Below are 23,528 nucleotides of genomic sequence, written 5' to 3' on the forward strand. Positions count from 1 at the left end.
GTTTTGTTTGTTTTGTTTGTTTTGTTTGTTTTTGTGTGTTTTGTTTGTTTTTGTTTGTTTGTTTTTGTTTGTTTTTGTTTGTGATTCAAATCAATGTTTCTTTTGTATGTTTTGAACTAAATGAATGTTTTTTTATTCCACTAGGAGGCACAAATATTACACGCTGTCCCTTAAGTTTAAGATCAGGTGGGGGACGTTCTCTTTAGTTTGTGTTTGAGTGGGAGGGTGTCCCTAATCCGTCTGTTGCTGTCGGTCTTTTCCTGTGGTTCTATTTATTGTCTGAAGGATGCCTGCCAAACCCCCCTCCATACCCCCAACCCAAATAGATCCAACAACGTCCTCCATTGTCACCCTAAACCTAAAACCAAACTCATAACAGAGTATATTATTATCGATATTTCTAGGGATATCCAGTACTACTTACTTTTAGAACAGTATCAATGATCTATTGTCGTTAATAGCAATGACAAAAATAAACAAAATCACCCTCCCGTCCCAAAAGAAAACGCAGACAATTTTAAAGAAATATCTAAAATATTACATTAAAAAAATAAAACAATAAAATACCTCTTAATTTCCCAGTTCCTGTATAAGAAGCAGCCACTAGAGGGCAGCCAATTCTACAATTGGCCACTAAAATCATGGAATAAAATAGAATTGGTATCAGCAGCAAAACTTGATATCGGTACCTGCACAACAGCAGCATCCGATTCTACAATCAACCACTGATATCGTAAAATAAGACTTGTATCTGCAGCAAAACTTAATATCGGTACCTGCATGCCAGCATCCGATTCTACCATTAGCCATTTATATCATAAAATATAATTGGTATCGACCACAAAACTTGAAATCGATACTAGCCCTCCAGTATCCAGTACCCTGATATCGTAGAATAAGACCGGTATCAGCAGCAAAACTTGATACTAGTACTTCCTTAGCAGCATCCAATTCTGCAATTTGCCACCGATAACGAGTACCGATATCGTAAGCTAAGACTGGTATCGACACCAAAACCTGATATCAGTACTTGGCATTTTAATAATATTACCTCTACTGCCACTCCTACCTTCGATTGTTCTCAATATTTCCAATAGTGTTTCCAATTAATAATATTTATAATATCATTTATACAATATATTTTATAAATACAATTTTTTCAGACCAATACAGACACTCAACTCTAGAGTGTTCATCAATACCGATACGGGATACCGATACCACTACTACAAACAATTCCTTCTTTTCTACATCAAAATGTAAAAAAATATATACTTGTATCATTAATATGAGGTATATAACATTTGTTAATGTTTATAAACGAATACATAATTTTACAGTTGTTTAAATCCACTTTGAGTAGTATCATAGATCGCTATAGCTAGTATCGGCACTTCACCCCATGATGTCATTATTCTCTCTTCAGTGCACTAAATCGTGCATTACCGTTCCGATTCGGTACTAAAGACTAGGAAAATGGCACGCAAAGATACCAGGTGTCGATACAGGGCCGATACCAGTTACAAGAGATAAGTGTTTGGAAATAGGACTCAAAAATGGAGCTAGCTCACCTTAGCCAGCTGGACGTTGACCCAGTTGGTGAAAGTCCTTTTCTGGATCTGCTCCTGCTCCACTGCACACACAACCACATACATTTTATTCCAGGGCTACTTTTCGCTACTGATTACCATGCCACCATTTTGATATGCAGTTCTAAAATAAAAACTTATAATGTTACTAGGTTATTACTACGTTATAACCAGGTTTAAAATATTAGAAGTCGGGTTGGATTCCCCTTCTTCATTTGTTTCTGTGCTACTTTTTTTCCTACTAATGAGCATTAATTGCTATCAGTTAGATATGCAAGTTTAAAATAACAACTTATGTTACTATGTTATCCCTATGTTATTACTATGTTATAACCAACTTGTAACTACTAAAAGTAGGGTTGGATACCCCTTCTTCATTTGTTTCTGAGATACCTTTTGCTGCTGTTTAACTTAAAGTGATGCTAGGTTGATATGCAGTTCTAAAATAATAGTATATGTTATTATACTGTTATTGTGTTATTACTATGCTATTACTGTATTATAACCAGCTTGTAAATACTAGAAGTAAGGTTGCATACCCCCTATTCATTTGGTTCTGAGTTGTTGTTTTTTGCTACTGATTAGCATCAAGCGCTACCAGTCAGATATGCAGTTCTAAAATAATGTATGTTACTATGTTATTACTGTGTTATTGCCATGTTTTTCTATGTTATAACCAGGTTGTAAATATTAGAAGTAGGTTGGATACGCCTTATTCATTTGTTTCTCGGCTACATTTTTTGTTACCAATTAGAATAAAGCTCTACAAGTTTGTAGTTCTAATGTAACAACATGGTACTACGTTATTACTGTGTTATTACTATGTTATTATTATGTTATAAACAGGTTAATATTAAGAGTCAAGGGTTTGGATACCCCTGACTCATTTATTTCTGAGCTACTTTTTCTTGCTACTGGTAAGAATGAAGAGCAATCTGTTTTAATACACAGGTCTAAAATAACAGCTCGTGTTTCTACTGTATTATTACTATGTTATTACTATGTTATAATCAAGTCATAAATACTAGAAGGAAAGTTGTATAACCCTTAGTCTTTGTTTTTGAGCTACAATTTTTGCTGCTGATTAGCATGAAGTGCAATCAGTTTGAAATTAATTTGTAAAATAATTTATGTAACTATCTTATTATTGTCATATCACTGTATTAGTACTATGTAATAACCGGGTTGTAAATATTAGAAAAAAGGTCAGATACCCTTATTCTTTCATTTTTAAACTACTTGTTTTGCTACTGATTAGTATGAATTACTACCAATTAGATATGCAGTTCTAAAATAACTTATGTTATTACTATGTTATAACTAGTTATACGTATTAGAGGAAAGGTTAGATACTCCTATTGTTTTGTTTCTAAACTACTTGTTTCGCTACTAATTAGCATGACCTACTACCATTTCGATGTGAAGTTCTAAAAATAAAAACTTATGTTATTACTATGTTATAGCCGGTTAGAAATATTAGAAATACAGTCTGATACACCTTATTCATATGTTACTTTTTTTCTACTGATTAGCATGAAGGGCTAACATTGTGATATGCAGTTCTAAAATAACTCACGTTACTATGTTATTACTATGTTATTACTATGTTATAAAAAGGTTTCATGTGTAAAGATTCTGATGTCACTCAATTAATAGTTGATGATCTCATTTCAATTAAATAAAAATGGATTCATTAAATTCGATTAATCGGTAAAACGATCAACAGTTCTCGTCTCCAGAAGCGACATCATCACTTCCTGTTTGACAAGTGCAGCCAATCAGCTGCAGCCCATCGCAACAATAACTAACTTTTACTTTTCAGAACACGGAAATAACAGCGAGAACCTTGAACGCACCCCCTTTTTTAATTAAAATGAGTTTTCGCTTCATCTGAATTAATCGAATCACAAAATCGAGCTAGGTATACGATAATTACGATAATCGGTGAGAAAGAATCGACTCACCCATGCCGGCTCCGGTTTTCACATTTTCATTAGAAGGCGTGAGAACGTTATGAAAAATGAATTCCGTTTTTCCGGTCCGACAACCTTTCAAAGCAAGTTTGACTGACTTAAGCTCCGCCCCCATCCGTGACGCGTCAATCAAAACGACACCTCGTTAACACTTTAGTCTGTCGCCACTCTCACTTTTCCGATTGATGGATGAAGATTACAGGCAGACTGTATTCTTTATCCTCAAGCATGATAAATGGAGAATACAAAGTGTTTTTTGCGACAAACTGCGAGTCAAACATGTTTTTAAAATGGATTGTTGTTCACTGACCTTGCAGAAGCATGAGGACGTTGTCGATGTCCAAGGGGGCGGAGCTTGACTCCCCCATGACGTCATCAGTGTAGTCGGAGGCCATTTTTTAGTGTACGTCTGCTGGCAACATGGCACCTATGCACAAAAACATGTATGTCTCTATTTTGTGGAGCCAACTAATTCAGGTTTTATTAAGTAATATATAATATATATATATATATATATATATATATATATATATATATATATATATATATATATATATATATATATATATATATATATATAATAATACAAAGTAAATCATAATATAAACATTAAAAAAAACATATGGACATTTGGTTGCCTTTGTAGCGACATTATTATTATTTAAATTCACACTGTGAAGTTAATGCGATCATTCTGCTTTTATATATAAATATATATTAAAGAATTATTTATAGTAAAATAAAATGCCATATCAAATAATGATATTGTTTGTATTTTTAATTTTACGATTATTATCTTGATTTAACAAAAAAAATAAAAATAAAAGTGAAACAATCAAACAAAATGTATTTGCAGGTACAATCAATAATACAAATAAAAACATAGAGATTCAATAAAATGGAAAAAAGATTTTTTTTTAAAAACTGCTTGAATAACGAAATAAAGAAAAATAAAGTAATGAAGAAAAAAATATTGATAGAAGAAGCTTCAAGCTGCCATCCATTTTCTTTTTGGGTGGAAAAAATGTGAAAATAATGTATATAAATGAATAAGTAACAAATTAAAAAAAAATAATCTGGAAAATAATAAGGAAAAAATGTTGAGATAAAATATACAAACATAAATTAATGAAGAAGCAAACAAAAACAAACAAAAACAAACATAAACAAACAAACACAAACAAAAACTAACAAACAAAACAAACAAAAACAAACGAAAACAAAAACAAAAACAAAAAAACAAAGAAACAAAGGAAAAATGAAAAAAAGAAATAAAGAAATAAAGAAATAAAGAAATAAACAAACAAAAATTCAAAAGAATGATAGAAAGAACTTGAAGTCATCATCCCTTTTTCTGTTTCGGATGAAAAAATATACAAAGATTAGCAATCAAAAACCTGAATTATTCATCGACAAGCAAATCTTAAATAACCAGGTGGGTGCTAGCAAATTTGCTAGCTTGCGATTTTTGGTTAGAACGGCAAAAAGTTTCTTTCCAGCCTTGCTCTATGGGTGGGCCTGTCTCGGTTTTCTCTATTCTTCTATTCTCTTTTGCTGGTTTATCCCAGTTTTGTGTGAGGGTGAGGGTTTGGGTTACAACTTCAATTCAGCACATAAGAACCACAACTTGTTTATTTTGACCTTCCATCCGCTTTCAGTGGGCGGAGTTTTCACAAATCAACTTCCTGCTAAACAAAAGCCACAAAGACGTGCGCGTGATTCAACCCGTCGACACACGTGCCGTCTAAAAGCTAACTCAAGAGTCGAGCGTTGCCCTCTAACATTCACAATGAAATCGAGACAGGGTGCGTGTGCTCGATTATCGCGCCACAAAAAATAGCGACTCAAGGACAAACAACACGTTTGTCCTTTGTGTCATTGCAATCGTTCCGCCCGTTTATCAGGGTAGAGCATTTTCACTGATATTAGCATAGGCGTTCAACTGATCTGTCCAGGCTCTGAAGGAGCAAAGCAAGTCAGTGCCGAGAAACTTCCTAGATGACAAATTCTGTCCCTATTGGGCCAGGTTTGTTAACAAGGACCTATCCTGTAACTCAGGGGTGTCAAACTCATTTGAACTCGGGGGCCACACGATAGAAAAAACATTTTGTCGGGGGCCGGACTAGTAGATTAAAGAGAAAGAAAAAGAGAGATAAAGAAATAAGAGAAAGAGGGAGGGAAAAGGAGAGAAGGCGGGACAAGGAAAGAAAAAGAGAGAGAGGGAGAGAGCGTGAGAAACAATAGATAAAAAGTCGTGAGAGAGGGGGAAATGAAAGGGAGAGGAACAAAGGAATCCAAAGAGAAATATAAAGACAGAAGGAGAGAAAAGAGAAAAGAAAACATAAAGTGTATGAAGAGAGAAAGAGCGAAAGAGAGAAAGGGCAACAAAGGAAGAGAAAAAGAGAGAGACAGAGAGTGAAAGAGACAGAGACAGAGTGGGAGAAAAGGGGTGGAAGAGAGCGAGAGCGAGAGCGAGAGAGAAACAAAAGATAAAAAGGCGTGAGAGAGGCGGAAAAGAAAGGGAGAGGAAGAAAGAAATCCAAAGAGAAATAGAAAGACAGAAGGAGAGGAAAGAGAAAAGGAGAAAAGGAAGTTAGAGCAAAAGAGGTTAAAAGACACAGAGAGAGAAAGAGACAAAGAGCAACAAAGGAAGAGAAAAAGAGAGACACAGAGAGTGAAAGAGACAGAGACAGAGTGGGAGAAAAGGGGTGGAAGAGAGAGAGATAGAGAGAGAGAGAGAGAGAGAGAGAGAGGGAGAAAAATAAATAGTCATGAGGGGGAAAAGAAACGGAGAGGAAGAAAGAAATCCGAAGAGAAATAGAAAGACAGAAGGAGAGAGAAGAGAAAAGAAAGCGCGAAGGGTATGAAGAGAGAAAGAGAAAAGAGAGAAAAGGAAAACGGAGAAAAAGAGACACAGAGAGTGAAAGAGATAGAGACAGAGTGGAGAAAAGGGTGGAAAAGAAAGAAAGAAAGAAAGAAAGAGAGAGAGAGAAATAAATACAGTACAGTAAGTACAGTGTCTTTGGGAGAGGCACCTGGCTTTGGCAACATCAAATAGACATATTTTAACCTGCAGCTTCTTTTTCTCTTACGCTTCTCTGAGTGTTGTCTCGCGGGCCGGATTCAATCCCTTAGAGGGCCTGATCTGGCCCGCGGGCCGCCTGTTTGACACCTGTGCTGTAACTCAAAAGTGCTAATCACATGACCACTTCGAAAACAATGAAGAGGACAAGCTAGCTCGGAGTCTCTGCACCCGGGAGAAGGTCAGGAATTACGTCTGCATCCTGAATCTCCTTTTCCAATATAGTAACTTTTTGGGACGGACTTGTCAGGGTTGAAAAATACCATCCATCCATTATCCATTATCTGCACCGCTTATCCTCAGTAGGGTCAAGGGGGTGCTGGAGCCCTTCAGTTATCTTCAGGCAGTGGGCAGGGGACACCATGAACTGGTTGCCAGCCAGTTGCAGGGCACAACTTAATTGCTTACTAGGGATCATTTGAACCAGCCAATTAACCTGAAATGCATGTTTTTTGGAATGTGGGAGGAAACCGGAGTGCCCAGAAGGTAACCCACTCAGGCACGGGGAGAACATGCAAACTCCACACGGGGAGGTTGGGGTAGCTGGACTTGAACCCTGAACCTCTGCACTGTGGGGCTGCGCGCCAACCACCTAGTCCACAGGTGTCAAACAGGCGGCCCGCAGGCTGGATCAGGCCCGCGAGACAACGCTAAGAGAAGCGCAAGAGAAAGAGAGCTGTAGGTTGAAATAGGTCCACTTGATGTTGCTCTCTCTCTTCCTCCATTTTTCTCTCACTTTCTCTATCTCTCTCTCTTTCACTCTCTCTGTCTCTTTTTCTCTTTCTTTGTTCCTTTTTCTCTCTCTCTCTGTGTCTTTTTACCTTCTTTTGCTCTCTCTTCATTTTTTCCTTTACTCTCTTTCTCTCTCTCTTGCTTTCCCCTTCTGTCTTTCCCTTTTCTCTCTTTCTCTCCTTCTGTCTTCTCTCCTCTTTTTCTCTCTTTCTATTTCTCTTTGGATTTCATTCTTTCTCTTTCTTTCCCCCTCTTTCCCTATTTTTGTTTTTATCTCTTGTTTCTCACGCTTTCTCTCTCTCTCTCTCTCGCTCTCTCTCACTCTCACTCTCTCTTTCTCTCTCTTTTTTGTCCCACCCTCTCTACCTTTCTCTCCCTATCTTTCTCTTATTTCTTTCTCTCTTTTTTTTCTTTCTCTCTTATCTACTAAACCGGCCCCCGAGAGAATGTTCTATCGTGTGGCCCCCAAGCTTAAATGAGTTTGACACCCCTGGCCTAGTCGCTGTGCCACTTGAAAAATACCAAACCAGTAAATCAGAATAGGCCCTTTGGAAAGTAATGATGCGCTAGGTCACATGTGTCAAACAGGCGGCCCGCTAAGGGATTGAATCCGGCCCGTGAGACAACACTCAGAGAAGCGCAAGAGAAAAACAAGCTGCAGGTTGAAATATGTCCACTTGATGTTGCCAAAGTCAGGTGCCTCGAACAAAGACACTGTACTTGTATCTCTCTCTCTCTCTCTCTCTCTCTCTCTCTCTCTCTCTCTCTCTCTCTCTCTCTCTCTCTCTCTCTCTCTCTCTCTCTCTCTCTCTCTCTCTCTCTCTCTCTCTCTCTCTCTCTCTCTCTCTCTCTCTCTCTCTCTCTCTCTCTCTCTCTCTCTCTCTCTCTCTCTCTCTCTCTCTCTCTCTCTCTCTCTCTCTCTCTCTCTCTCTCTTCCAACCCTTTTCTCCCACTCTCTGTTTCTGTCTCTTTCACTCTCTGTGTCTCTCTTTTTCTCTTCCTTTGTTGCTCTTTCTTTCTTTCTCTCTCTGTGTCTTTTTAACTTCTTTTGCTCTAACTTCCTTTTTTCCTTTTCTCTCTTTTCTCTTTCTCTCTTCCTACCCTTCATGCTTTCTTTTCTCTCCCTCTGTCTTTCTATTTCTCTTTGGATTTCTTTCTTCCTCTCCCTTTCTTTTCCACCTCTCTCATGACTTTTTATCTTGTTTGTTTCTCGCGCTCTCTTCCTCTCTCTCTTTTTCTTTCTTTGTCCTGCCCTCTCTCCTTTTCTTTTATTTCTTTCTCTGTTTTCTTTCCCTTTAATCTACTAGTCCGGCCCCCGACAGAATGTTTGTTCTATCGTGTGGCCCCCCGAGTTCAAATGAGTTTGACACCCCTGCACTAAGCGCTACCTGTTAGCCTAGCTTTTGGCCTCTGCACACAGGAAAAGTTCAGGAAATCACATCTGATCTACAAAGATTCTTATATGGTAGACAAATTCTGTCCTTTTTTGGGCCAGACTTATCCGGATCAACACATACTCCTCTAGTAACTCAAAAGAGGTGTGAATACAAATGATCAGGGTTGGGTAGGGTTACTTTAACTGGATTACTTTCAATGACTTTTGGATGACCCCAATACCAAATATGCTAATAAAAGACAAAAGAAACTAAATATGAATAAAATGATGACTCACAACACGTGGTAAGTTTTCTCTCCTGGCTTTGATCTCTTTGATCTCCGGCAAAACGAACATAAAATGCGACAGAAACAAAATGAAAATAAATCCAAACAGCTTGCCAACATCATTTTTGCCATTCCATGTATTCCGTTACTCCCCAAGCCTGCACAAAATTTAGTCATTTGATTCCTATTTAGTTTCTGTCTTTTATTAGCATATTTGGTATTGGAGTCATCCAAAAGTCATTGAAAGTAATCCAGTTAAAGTAACCCTACCCAACCCTGCATATGATGTACTACACCTTAGCTCATTTTTGGTGTCTCTGCATCAGAGAGATGATCAGGAAATCACTTCTATGCCTCAAAACTTCTTATATGCTCGACTAATGTTGTCCTCCATTGGACTTGACTTGTCCATATCCACAAATACTTGTTTAGTAGATCAAAAGAGGCGATTCGAAAAAGCAAAGGTAAGGTGCTACACGTTAGCTGAGCTTGGCCTTCTCCACCCAGGAGAACATCAGGAACTCACCCCTATGCCACAAACCTCTGTAGATGCTGGACAAATGGTGTCATTTATGAGGGGGCTAGAATTCTCCAGATCAACAAACACTCATTAAAGAAAAGACGCATTAATTGGTTCTTGCTAGCTTAGCTTGTCGCCTCTGCACCCAGGAGATGGCCTGGAAATCACATCCATGTTCTAAAGCTTCTGATATGCTCGACACATTCTGTCCTTTTTTTGGATCGGGCTAGACTGAGGAAATAATATCTTCCTCATGCCATGAGGCTCTTTAACTCCACCCGGGGGAGCAAAAGCCCACATTAAACCACACCCTCACATTGCACATGACCCTGTTTTTATTACAGTGTGTATTTTATGTAGCACTATTCAAATACTCTATATCAACACGTTATATTGGGTATTTTTGTATTCTACAGTGGAACCTCGGTTTTCGAACGCCTCTCAGTTCGGAAAAATCGGTGTTCGACCAAAAATTTAGAGAAATTCTTGCTTCGCTGTTCGGTCAAAAAATCGGAGTTCGAACGCCGATAACGCGTGAGCGCGTACGCTAGGGTGCCATGCTGAGCGGCGTACGGGTGTTTTAGCCCCTAATTATGCCTCCGAAGAAGGTCGGTGCAAGCAGGACAGGTGAAAAAAGACAAGTTGTTCGTAAAACTATTGCCTTTAAGAAAGACATAATAGCTAAATATGAAAGAGGTGTAGGAATTTCCGATCTTGCTAGCGAATACAGCATGGCTAAATCTACTATCAGTACGATAGTAAAGAATAAGGAGGCTGTGAAATGGAGTGATGCGGCTAAGGAAGTTAGCGCTATAAGCAAGCAACTGCCGCAAGTTTTGGAAGAGGTTGAAAAACTTTTGATGATTTTTCTCTCCCCACCGTCCACCACAAAGGTAAGAAATCCTATTCATAATCCTTTTTTTATTTTTACACGTTCATGTTAGCGTAATCTTTCGTACGGAAGATTACGCTAACGCGAACGTACGATTAGCCTGGGTTAGCTGGAACGGATTAAAACGATTTTATATTACTTTTAATGGGAAAAACGATTTTCGGTGATCGACCAAATCGGTTTTCGAACAGGGTTCTGGAACGGATTATGGTCGAGAACCGAGGTTCCACTGTATATCTTTTATTTTATTATTTTATTTTTCAACACAAGGATACTGCTGGAAGTGGGAATTTCCCTAAGGGGATGAATAAAGTATCTATCTATCTATCTATCTCGTCAGGATCAACAAATACATAACCAGTAAATGAAAAGACGTCCTTCAAAAAGGAAATATGCGCTAGGTGCTACAAGCTAGCTCAGTCTGGCGCATCTGAACCTGGGAGAAAGTCAGGAAATCATGTCTGTGCCACGATGCTTATATGTTCAACAAATTCTATCCTTTTTATGGCAGACCTCTCAGGAACAACGAGTACCTATCCAGTAAATGTAAAGGGGCACTTCAAAAATCAAAGATGAGCTACCTGCTACATGCTAGATTAGCTAGGTGCCTGTGCACCAGAAAAAAGGTCAGGAAATCCTGTCTATGCCAAGAAGCTTCTTATGTGCTCGACAAATTCTGTCCTTTTTTGGGCCAGGCTTTTCCGGTTCAACAAGTACCAGTAAGTCAAAAGAGGCCATATGTGCTACACGCTAGCTCAGCTTGGCGTTTCTTTAGCGGGGAGGTTAGAAAATCACCTTTGTGCCACAAAGCTTCTGATTTGCTCGGCAAATTCTGTCCTTTTTTGGGCCAGACTTATCCATATCAACAAATACCTGTCCAGTAAATAAGAAGAAGATTTATGTGCTACATGCTAACTCAGCTTGGCGTTTCCTTAGCTGGGAGAAGGTTAGAAAATCATATTTGTGCCACGAAGCTTCTGATATGCTCGGCAAATTCTGTCCTTTTTTGGGACAGACTTATCCATATCAACAAATACCTATCCAGTAAATCAGAAGAAGATTTATGTGCTACATGCTAGCTCAGCTTGGCGTTTCCTTAGCTGGGAGAAGGTTAGAAAATCATATTTGTGCCACAAAGCTTCTGATATACTCGGCAAATTCTGTCCTTTTTTGGGCCAGACTTATCCATATCAACAAATACCTGTCCAGTAAATCAGAAGAAGATTTATGTGCTACATGCTAGCTTAGCTCGGCGTTTCCTTAGCTGGGAGAAGGTTAGAAAATCATATTTGTGCCACAAAGCTTCTGATATGCTCTGCAAATTCTGTCCTTTTTTGGGCCAGACTTATCCATATCAACAAATACCTATACAGTGAATCAGAAGAAGATTTATGTGCTACATGCTAGCTTAGCTTGGCGTTTCTTTAGCTGGGAGAAAGTTAGAAAATCACCTTTGTGCCACAAAGCTTCTGATATGCTCGGCAAATTCTGTCCTTTTTTGGGCCAGACTTATCCATATCAACAAATACCTATACAGTGAATCAGAAGAAGATTTATGTGCTACATGCTAGCTCAGTTTGGCGTTTCTTTAGCTGGGAGAAGGCTAGAAAATCATATTTGTGCCACAAAGCTTCTGATATGCTCGGCAAATTCTGTCCTTTTTTGGGCCAGACTTATCCATATCAACAAATACCAATCCAGTAAATCAGAAGAAGATTTATGTGCTACATGCTAGCTCAGCTTGGTGCCTCTGCACCCAGGAGAAGGTCAGGTGGCGTTTGGAGAAGCTAGGGGGTGGCTAAAAATAGCCAGCTCTGATCTGGGGTCAATTTGTCACTCACATTTCTTCTCAGCAATAGTATAACTTATCATTAGTAACCCAAATAAACTCCTCCTTGAGTCAATTCGTTGATTGATTGGAACGAGAACTTGATTGAGTGCAGCTCACCTGCAGCAAAGTTCAGCAGGATGGAAAAAAAATCAAGTTCTCCAGCGTCAGAAGAAGTCGAGGAGGACCATAGAGAGAAGAAGGTTGAGGCCCGGTTGCGATCGAGCGCTCTGAAGGAAAACTTCAGCTCTGATTTGGACTGGCAGACGGTCTCGGGAAGGACACCCGAGAAGCCCCCACCATAATTCACCAGCTGCTAAATATAGACACATGCATGTACAAACTTTCATACACACACTTTCACATTTTCACACTTATATACACGAGACAAGCACACTCACACAAGGAATCAATGGTGAAAGTCATGGACAAGTGAGAAAAACAACAACAACAACAATTTGTTATCAATAATAATAATAAATATTATGACATTTTCTACAAATAAAATACATTACATTTGTTATGTATTCCGAATTTCAAAACAAAGTGCTTCAGAATAAATTTATAAACAAGCTTCAATGGAATAAAACAGTGGTCGGCAACTATTTCTGGTTTAATAGTGATAACAATAACAATAGTTATAAAAACAATAATAACAAGCCTAAATCCAATGTGTTATCATTAGACCACTGGGATCTAGATGACATGAGAAAAGGCATTAGGTTCTAAGTCATTATCACACTATTTTTGCTCACGGAACCACTTTGTCTCACCAACCTTTATCTTGAGTTGTCAATCGTTATACAGTATTCACGCTGAGGTTTTGAGTTTTTCCTTTCCCGCATGTTGGTTTAAGATCAGGTAATGGTGTAATTGTAATCCTGTGCAGTCCTTTGAGACATTTTTGTGATTAAGGGCTATATAAATAAATGTGACTTGACTTGACATGTTGTTTTGGCTTAATTCATTCCCATAATGCTCTATTAAGTTTGGAGCACTATGGGAAAGTCTTCAGCCAAAACAATGATCTTCAATTTGGCCCCGTGAGTATTAAATAAAAGTGTAATAATGTATCCCAAATTTCAAAACAAAATGCTTTACAATGAAAATTATAAACAAGCTTCAATGGAAGAAAAGAATGGTCGGCAACCATTTCTGCACCACGGACTGGTTTAGTAAGAATAACAATAACAATAATCATAGAAACAATAATAACAAGCCTAAATCCAATGTGTTATCATTAGACCACTGGGATCTAGCTGACATGAGAAAAGGCATTGGGTTCTATGTCATTATCACACAATTTCGTCTCACCAATCTTTATCTTGAGTTGTCAATCGTTATACAATGTTGCTTTGGCTTAATTCATTCCCATAATGCTCTATTACGTTTGGAGCACTATGGGAAAGTCTTCAGCCAAAACAATGATCTTCAATTTGGCCCCGTGAGTATTAAAAAAAAGTGTAATAATGAAACTAAATTCAATGCCTTGACATCAACAATTTGAATTGACTGGTGACTCAAATTTGGCGGTCCAGGTTCAATTCCCGCCGCTTTTAATGCCAATGAGACCGCGTGATGTGCAATATTGGACCTAATTACGGTGATATACTACCATAGAACCTCTGTGAAACACAAATTAATTTGTTATAAGCGTAAATAAATGCTTTTTGTGTCTTTCGTGCAGCACGGTAGCAAGTGACCCACAGCTAGGTACCGGCCTGCGGCCCGGTGGTTGCGGACCACTGGAATGAAACACACTCATAATAAGCAATCCAATTATAACATATCAAAAGTTAAATATTTATTTTGAAAACACAAGAAAAACTGCGGCAGCAGTGTATAAATATTAATGATCATCTTTATTTTGAAAATCTTACTTTGAAAGGGAACGGAAATAGTTTGTTTGATTAAGAAAGCATGGCTTTGGTGTTATGTCTTCGTAATTTGAGGGCATTGCAGTATATTATAGAGATTATTCAATTAATAAGTTTGTATCATCTTACTTTAAATTTGTCCGTTTCATTCATTTTAACGTTTTTTTTGGGGGGGAGCAACCAGCTTCAGAAACACTTTTAATCAAAACCAACCAACCAACACCGGAATTTGATAAAACGTCAACAGTCAAGAACATTTTTTAGTTTTTCGTACATGATTTTTCTTTATTTTACTGAATTTTAGGGAACAGGGTTAGTCTTTCCATTGTTTGCGCTAGTTTATAGTTTAAAAGTTTTGGTATAAACATTCCATAAACGTGTGGTTAGTTTGCAGTACCAAATATCTCCACAGGAGGGTGCGCTTTTTCTATATGGCTCGGAGCACCGTTAAAACAATACAGTGAGAATATAAATAAAAAAATCAAGCTGCAGAGCGAAAAGACTTGGGTCATAAACATATCATTATTTATTCCTTTGTTGGGTTTTAAAGACAAAATTAGGTTTTTAATGTTTTAGTGCTCACGCATACAGAAAAGGCATAAAATAATTGGCATTTCGGAGTAACCTTTAAAGCATCACCTCGAGAATATTTATGTGTCTTTAAAATTTGGCAAGTTAAAATTTAAAGCATGAAATAAAAAAATCCAAAATACGGCCATCAGAGAGAACTAATAGCTTATCTCGGATTTTTTTGCGAAGTGACGTGACGTTTTACAAGCTGCCAGGGGAGATAAAACAAAACAAACAAACAAGCCCATTCTTAAAGGGACAGTGTGTAATATTTATCTATCAGTACAAAACATTTTTGTCTAGTAAAAAACAACACAAACCATCATACCAATGTATTTTTTTATTAAAAAAAATCATCGGTTAAGAATTTTTGATTTCTCTTACATAATGGAATCTAAACCGAAGGTGGGCGCCATGTTTGTCTTGCGCCTTGCTGCTTGCTCTGGCAATGGTATTCGTTTGCGTTAGACAACAGTGCCATCTAGTGGTGAAATATTAGGATCTATAAGAGTCTCTAGCAAATGTCTTGACAACGGAAGGACTAATGACAAACCAAACCTTAATATATGTAATTCTCAATTTAGCAATTAGCTTATCTCTTTCGGAAGACACAACAGTCAACTGCCCCCTACTGGCTCGGAGTTCAAATATTCCTTCAAGTGCATCTCAAGTGCGACCAAGCAAAACTTTGCTAGTTAAGATCACATCGATATTGACATTGCTAGCTAACTCGCGTGAGTACTACAAAAACAAAATCAACCTAGCTCATGACAATCACATGCGAGAGCTAAGATAACCTGAGCTTTTAACCGCAAGAGTTTCTTCAAAAATAGTATTGGGAAGCAATATCAAAAACATTTTCACATCGCAGGCAAAGAGTACGACAATTCTCTACGAGTCGGCAAGTCATGCACTTCCTAATCTTGTTCGGTTTTGAGTGTTATCAACCCGGAAAATCCACAAATAGAAATTTAAATTACACAAAATATACAGTTTTCCTTCCTTTGGGTTACATACGTCATTCTGGTGGGAGTGTTCTTTAAAAACCTGGAGTTCTTCTTCTTTGGTGGTCCAGAATCCAGCTGGACATGCATAGACATCTAGAAAAATAAGTAGAGTAAACCCTGTGGATACGTCGACCCCTCCTTACCCTACCGTCTGAAATATGCTTTGTGCCTCGCTTTGTGGCATTTTCCCCACTATACGATATCAACGAAATATATTTGATGTAAAATCAAAATTTTGCAGCCTATATAGAGTTACGTCCAGTGTTCCCTCTCAGCGCACAAGAAAATCTAGCCAGCGCACAAAAATGAGGGCTCGAAATGACTAATTAAGAAGCGACTTACGTCAAAGTTACAGTGCATGAAGGTAAAAATACACGGGTTCCCCTGACGTTGTGTCCTAAATGCTGTATTTTGAAGTCGAGTCGAAGGAGAACGAAGTTAAGTAAAGTTAGTAGAGTTTGTCGAGAACCGGCTTCTTCGGCTCGGCTCACTAAAAGGGACCGGCTCTTTCGGGTCCTAAACGGCTGTTCAGGTTGTTTTTGCTTCTTTAATCCCAACATGGCCAAATATGATGTAAAATTATGCACAAAATGACTTAAAGGAAGGGGGGAATAGAACAAAAAAGAAAAAAATATCAAAATGAAAAAGAAGTGAAAAGCTGAGAAAAAAAGAAACAAAAGGAAGAGAAAAAAGAAGGAAAAATTTAGGAAAAAAACCTGAAAAAAACAAAAGAAAGAAACAAAGGAAAAAAGTAAATAGAGAACAAAAAGAAAAAAGTAACAGCTAGGAAAAAAATAAAACAATAAGATTTTTTTAAAGGAATCTAAAAAAAAGTAGAAAAAACACGGAAAAAAGAAGAACAATTTTGTGTTGCATTCAAATAATTTCCAATTATATCAAGTCAATCTTGTTGCCAACATTGTACTTCCACTAAAAAATGTGATTAAATTCAGCTGTGTATCGTGCAACCGACTAAATATGCCCCCCAAAATGTTAGTATTGTGCGACAAAAGATACCAGGAAAAAAAAGAAATGGAAATCTTGTGAAAGAATTGTTGTAAAAACAAATGACGTTTGTAGGCCGTACAACCTTTGCAATAATACATTAGTCAATTCATTCAAAAGTGAATTTTTTTTTTGCATTGCCGGAAATTCAGCAAAATGTAACATGATGTCAAGTTTTGGACATGTTTGATAATGGATTAGTTGCTACACTTGGGGTTGCTGTTGCTCACTGTTGTTTAAAGCGTTGCTCACCGACTTTGTGTGAACACTCAGACCCGTGGAAAATTACAGGGAACATTGGTTACGTCTCTAAGATACCTGTCTGCTATCGGTCCACGTCATATGAAATGCTTGTCCGCTATTAGGTTGTGTCATGGCGTCATAAATATGCTGATGATATTGGATGAACTACCTCCCACAATGCCTTTCCCTTCACTCAGTCCAGAATCTCATGTGCTTCGAAAAGACGTTGAGGGTCTCTGTTGCTAAACTACAACACAGCACCCCGAGGCCATCCTGTTAATCTGTTAATAAAAGATAAAAAGATACTGCTGGAAGTGTGAATTTCCCTACGGGGATGAATAAAGTATCTATCGATAAAATCAATTTTTTTTGTACTGTATTTATTTGCTACGGGTTCCATGGCCTGCAGTGATGCTAACATATTAGCTTAAAATTACCATATGTTTCTAATCCCCGCTATATGGCAATTTTACTTTGTGATTCCCACCTCAGAATGGATTTATGTCGTATCCTTGGGGTCTACTGCACACCACTAATAAGAAAATATACAAATGCTTGTTCGGACTGAGAATTTCAGGTGACACCAACTGGAAACGAGGCACCAGAGCCTCCGTTATTGGTTACACAAGTAAGAATAAACCCACTGATGGGATCTGAATCGTTGTTGAGACCAGCAAAAAAAAAAGGTACCAAAAATAAGACCAGAGCTTCCAGTAACAATAAAGTCAGCTGTGGGGACCACCAACAGTTGAGAAACCAGTAAGACCAGTGACACCAAAGATCTGATCTAAGTGACTAGTATCATGAGTGCATCAAAAGATTCTGCAGTTGTTCCAGTTCCGTCTATGAAACTGTGTCAGATCCAAGTATTAGCTCCGGTCCTCTTGCTCAGAGTCTGGTAAAACCGGTCTGGAAACAGTGAAAATGTCCAGCTGTTGTATTATGCTTTTGGTTCCAGTTGAGAAGATCAGGTGACACCAACTGTACACCAGAAAACAGATAATTGGTGACTCTCGGGAAATCATTGAGGTCAGAAATCCCGGTAGGATCAGGATCGCCTCTGTTAAAGTGACAAGTGAAACTAAACACACCGTTAAGACCAGCAAAAATGCAGGTACCACAGATGAGTGTTCAGTCATACGTCTCAGTCCTGAGACCAGCAAACATTGAGACACTCGGCAGACCACTGACAATAGAGAACAAAGACAATTTTGAGATGAAAGACCAGCAGCATGAATGCATCCAAAGATTCTACAGTGGAAATTGGTCTGTCTAGGATCCATGTCTTACAACCGGCCGTCTTGCTCAGAGTCTGGTGAAACTGGTCTGGAAACAGTGAAAATGTCCTGCCGTTGGGTTTTGCTTTTGGTCCCGGCTGAGGTGGCGTTGGGGACAGCTGACAGTTTCCGATTGTCCAACAGAAGTTTGAGGATATCGGCGACCTGGCCCTCCAAGTTCCCCAACCGTAGCCCCAAGGTCCGGATGTGCTCCCTCAGCTCTGTTCTTACCTCATAGAGGGCGGCTTGAAGGGCCAACTCTGGGACAGAGCAAAAGGAAGGGGGACTGAGCAGAACTGGTGTGACAGCGGCGGGCGTACGGGCGTCCCCAGCTTGGTCGATGCGTTGTTCACTTTTGGTGATACCGCTGTCACATGAGTCGGTTTTACGGAGCAGGTGTGTGCTCGATGAACCCTCCTCTAACCCTCTTCTGGGTTGTCCCTGCGAACCTCGAACTTCCTGTGACAACGTCTCCACGGACGCCGCCTTCTGGTTGAGTCCGTCCTTCCGGGGTTCCGCAAGTGCTGACTTGTTCTTCAGACGAGTCCAGCCGCTGGTTCTGGACGGTGGACTTGTGACCACCTTCAGTCTGGCGCTTTGAAGGCTGGGTAGCACCTCTTCAGGGCCAGGGGTCTGGAGTGCAGGAGTTTCACTGTAAACCAGAGGTGTCGTCATGGACATGACCTGGGACACAGTGAGAACGGTGTTGCTGGGCGGGACTCCGTTCTGCAGGGCTGCAGGTTGCAGGTTAAGTGGCAGGGAGTGCTGAAGGCTGGAGTGGCCCAGCTGCAGGCACTGAGGGTTCAGGGTCTCGTTACGGTCCTGCAATGAGGTGGTAGAGGTACCCTGGGCCCGGAGTTCCTTCTGCTGTTTGAACTTCTGGAAGAGTTTGCGTACGGGGTGATCCTGAGGAATGGTGAGCTGGACTTGGTTGGATCGCTGTCGCTCCTCTTCCTCTTTCTTCACTTCGCTGATCTTCCGGAAAATGATCTGGAAAAAGGTGAAATAGAATAAAATTAATAACTATGCCGACTATGCTGCTGCAGAGAAGAGCTGATTTTGATCTCTGTAAGATTCTCCTTTGTGCCTTATGCCAGACCACTCTCCATTGTGTCTCTGTAGGACTGTTCCAGATAGTTTTTCCTCAGAACTCTCAGACCACACTCCGGTCTTCCAACGCCCTCAAAGAATGAAAATCCCCGTTTACAGACCTTCAGCTACACACAAACCCCCCTACGATTCGTCACTGTATAATTCATGACTGAATCTTCACCTTGTCATCTCGCCACCTAATTACTCGCAGGACTTCCCGCCGGGCTCAGCGGCAGTTCGCCGTTCACGCTGACTGAATCGATATTCAGATGTGGAGGCGGCTCGGCGACCTTAACCCGCATCCTTCCCACTCATTGCGACTTCCACCAGCAGTCGCTAATCGTTAGCTCGCCGGAGGAAAGACAGGTTCTTTCAATTAAAGTTTGCTGGAGCGAAGTGAGAAGCCAGTAACCACGCCCAGTAGCACCTCCAGCTTGATCTGAGTCATTAACAAGCTGGTCATCAGAGGACAAGGACAGACAGTTTTTATTTAAGGTAAAAGTTGTTGCTTCCTTTATTTAGACTCCTTTTAAGGAAGTAGCCCTCAGTCCATCTGCGCTCCAAAAGACAACTATTTGAGGCCCATGCCCAGTGTTCCCTCTAAGCTGACTATGGTTCCTGCATCCTCTTTCTTTAGAGTTTTCTTAAGTTAGAAATAGCTCCCACGTTGTTTACTTTAATTTCTGAGCAGTGGCTCAGGAGGTAGCGCGCTCGTCTTGGGATCAAGAGATCGCAGTTCGAATCCCGGCTCCTCCGTGTTACATGTCGAAGTGTCCTTGGTTAAGACACTGAACCCCTAATACCACCAATAAGCAGGTTAGCGCCTTACATGGCTGCACGGCCGCTATTGGGAAACGTGAAGCACATTGTAAAGCGCTTAGGGAAGGCTTGACTTGAAAAGCGTTATATAAATGCAGATCATTTCATTTTACAGGTGGAGTTAGTTTGTGTTCCAACATATGATGCCTTTTATTCCTTTCATGTTTTGCCATTTGGGTCTAGTTGATGTTTCAACATTCGGTCGTAGGGGTTTGTAGTCGTGCCTGTGTTAGTGTAGCTTTAATTTCTTTGAATTCGGAAGATCCAAATAAACTTTGTTGTTCTGTTTCCGTAAACTATCCAATTCTGAGTCCTTTCCTGTTAATAAATCTTATTCTAGAATATTCTGGTGTGTTTAGGTTTATGGGTTCTTCTTCTCCGGATGTACTGAAACCTGACAGATTTTACCAGTCCAAATGATCACAAGTAACAAATGTTTATGAATTTCATTGTTATTAAATGTCTTCTTCTGGACATTCAGGTACTATGTGAGCTGGTTCAAAACCAGAATCTTGAAACTGGGAAGCAGTCGATTGCTTTTTTCTAAACACGGGAGCAATCGGAGCTCCAATTTGTCGTAGTTTCTGCCGCTGTGCAGTTTTTAATCCCGAAGGTTCGAGGCTCACATGTACGGATGATTAAATGTTCAGTGTCCGCATCGGTGGAAAATGATTGATGGTCTCCTTCTTTGCTGTAAAAACAAAATCTGCACTCAATCAAAACAATTTGAAGGAGGGAAGGCGACTTCCTAGCTTCCTGAAAACGAAATATATCATGGCAGTAGTCGAAATGTCATTAAAAATCCGCTCATTTTAAATTTTACAACTAACATTGAAAGGGGGCAGCACGGCGGCGCAGTGGTTAGCGCTTGTGCGGCACAGTTCATGTCATGGGAACCTGTCGTGGGTTCAAATCCAGCTCCAGACTTCCTGTGCGGAGTTTGTATGTTCTCCCCGTGCTTGCGTGGATTTCCTCCGGGCAGTCCGGTTTCCTCCCACGTTCCAAAAACATGCATTTCAGGTGAATTGGCCGGTCCAAATTGTCCCTAGGTGTGAATGAGCGAATGAGTTGTCAGTCCCTGTGTGCCCTGCAATTGGCGGGCAACCAGTTCAGGGTGTCCCCTGCCCACTGCCTGGAGATGGCTGGGATGGGCTCCAGCCCCCCCGCGACCCTAATGAGGATAAGCGGTACGGCTAATGAGATAAACATTCAAAGTTGTCGAACTATCTCACATAGATAAAAAAACATAAATCAGCCTACCATCCATCCATCCATCCATCCATCCAGTCATTATCTGCACCGCTTATCCTCAGTAGAGTCGCGGGGGTACTGGAGCCCATCCCAGCAATCATCGGGCAGTGGGCAGGGGACACAGGGACAGACAACTCGCTCACTCATTCTCACCTAGGGACATTTTGGACCGGCCGATTAACCTGACATGCATGTTTTTGGAATGTGGGTGAAAACCAGAGTGCCCGGGGGAAACCCACGCAAGCACGGGGAGAACATGCAAACTCCACACAGGAAGGTTCGATCTCATGACCTAAGAGCGGTCCCGCACACGCGCTAACCACTGTGCCGCCGCGCTGTCCTAAATCAGCCTACCAAAACATAAAAATATTTATAAATATATAAAATAAAACATACATTCAGAACCAAAAGCATCTGTACAGTCTTTCATATATCAGTAGAGTAACTGTAAGAGTACCGTAAATTCCGGACTATAGAGCGCACCAGATTATAAGCCGCACCCACCACATTTCGGGAGGAAAATCGATTTTGTACATACACAAGCTGCACCTGTATATTAGCCGCATGCACCCACATTGAAAAAACACAATACAAACACTAAATTAACCCATATCCGATACAGTCCAAATACACATCCGGCAAAATAAACGGAAAATGATGCTGGTACTTAAGATTTAATGCAGACCTGCAGAGTCCGGGTGCCCGTTGAAAGTAATCCAAGGAAAAAAGTGTATATTTCCAAAGGTAAGGGTGGGAAAAATATATATCCACCATTGTCGGCCGCGTCCACAAACACGTCTCACCTTTACTCCACTTCCCGTCAGCCCGCGTTTGCCCCGCCCCTTCTTTCTCATTTGCTCGTGCAAAACATCAGAATAAGTTTCTAAAATTAATACATGACAAAAATATACAGTTGCAAATACATATTATACATGGTTACACATATTTACAAAGAAAGACGGTACACCGAGAGAGTTTTCAAAGCTTTAATAATAATATTTTAACTTTCATCCCAAACCGTGCCTGTGAAGGGTAGCAAAACGCTACTAGCAACACGCTCGCAACATAGTAAACAGCTCTGTTAAAAAAACATATGTACTTGTAGTAAGCACATCTTCCTCCTTTTAACAGACGTCATCAAGGTCGTCTTCCTTCAGTATGGGAAAGAGACTTTGTCATTTAGACGTCATCCCACGCTCCCTCATTCAAAAACACGCCAGCATCACGCTCGTAAAGTAAAGTTTACGTGCGGTAGCTCTGTTTTCTTCTATATCGGACTGCTCGATTGCGTTTAGCTTGAAAGTTGCATCATGTGCTTTTCTTTTTGCAATTTGCATGATGAGGATATGTCGACGCTAATTTAATTTGTGCACAAGCTAAGAAGTTGCAGTCTAAATTTTACCTTTTGTACCCGAGCGCCGCTGGCGGCCGTTTGAAAATTTACATAAATTGGCCGCATCACTGAATAAGCCGCAGGGTTGAAAGTTTGGAAAAAAAGTAGCGGCTTATAGTCCGGAATTTTTGGTAATTAGTATCTAGTTGGTGGCAGCAGATCGCTATTTTCATAGTTATCTGATCGGCTTTCTATTTAAAGTCTGTTTTTCTTGTAGAATGAAACAATTTCAAAACAAATGACATTGTTGACGCTAGAAACTATTTTGTATTTTACTATGAATACATCATGACCATCATAACTCAAATCACAGCCGCAATTTTCAGACTTAAACCCATCTGGAGGGACAAGAACATAGCAGTGAAATCTAAGATCAGACTCATGCAAGTGCTGGTTACTTCCATCTTCCTCTACCCTTGCGGGACATGGACTCTCACAGCAAAATCCAGGCCATGGATATTCGATGCTACAAGAAATTTCTAGGCATCAGCTATTGGCCCATGTGGGAAACGAACCGGGGCGCAATTCCATCATTGGGCACATTGGACCCTACCTAGAACTGTTGTCAACTTTGGGCAGACGGAAACTTCAGTGGAATGGTCACGTCACAAGATCATCAGGACTGGCCAAGATCATTCTCCAGGGAACAAACCAAGAAGGCAGGTGGAGAGGAAGACCGAAAAGGAAAAGGGCCGACAACATTAAGGAATGGACTG

At 40.0% G+C, this 23,528-nt stretch overlaps 2 protein-coding genes across 2 annotated transcripts in view; both read right to left on the reverse strand.

The window, feature by feature from the left end:
* syne2b (spectrin repeat containing, nuclear envelope 2b) overlaps window positions 1–3,957 on the reverse strand; it is a 95,513-nt gene extending 91,556 nt beyond the window's left edge. Inside the window, exons 1-2 of the mRNA XM_088354986.1 lie at window positions 3,873–3,957; window positions 1,572–1,633 (exon numbers count right to left, since the gene is read on the reverse strand). Coding sequence (XP_088211112.1) covers window positions 1,572–1,633; window positions 3,873–3,957 — 147 coding nt within the window. The remainder of the gene's footprint in view (window positions 1–1,571; window positions 1,634–3,872) is intronic.
* Window positions 3,958–15,049: 11,092 nt separating this feature from the next.
* The window catches only part of kcnh5b (potassium voltage-gated channel, subfamily H (eag-related), member 5b), a 50,843-nt gene continuing 42,364 nt past the window's right edge, over window positions 15,050–23,528 (reverse strand). The window contains exon 13 of the mRNA XM_088354387.1: window positions 15,050–19,247. Within this exon, the coding sequence (XP_088210513.1) occupies window positions 18,267–19,247 (981 nt within the window). The 3' untranslated portion in view covers window positions 15,050–18,266. The remainder of the gene's footprint in view (window positions 19,248–23,528) is intronic.

This window comes from Urocampus carinirostris, chromosome 15 (assembly GCF_059441175.1).
Source record: "Urocampus carinirostris isolate Australia breed hairy pipefish chromosome 15, RoL_Ucar_1.0, whole genome shotgun sequence".
Lineage (NCBI taxonomy): Eukaryota > Metazoa > Chordata > Actinopteri > Syngnathiformes > Syngnathidae > Urocampus > Urocampus carinirostris.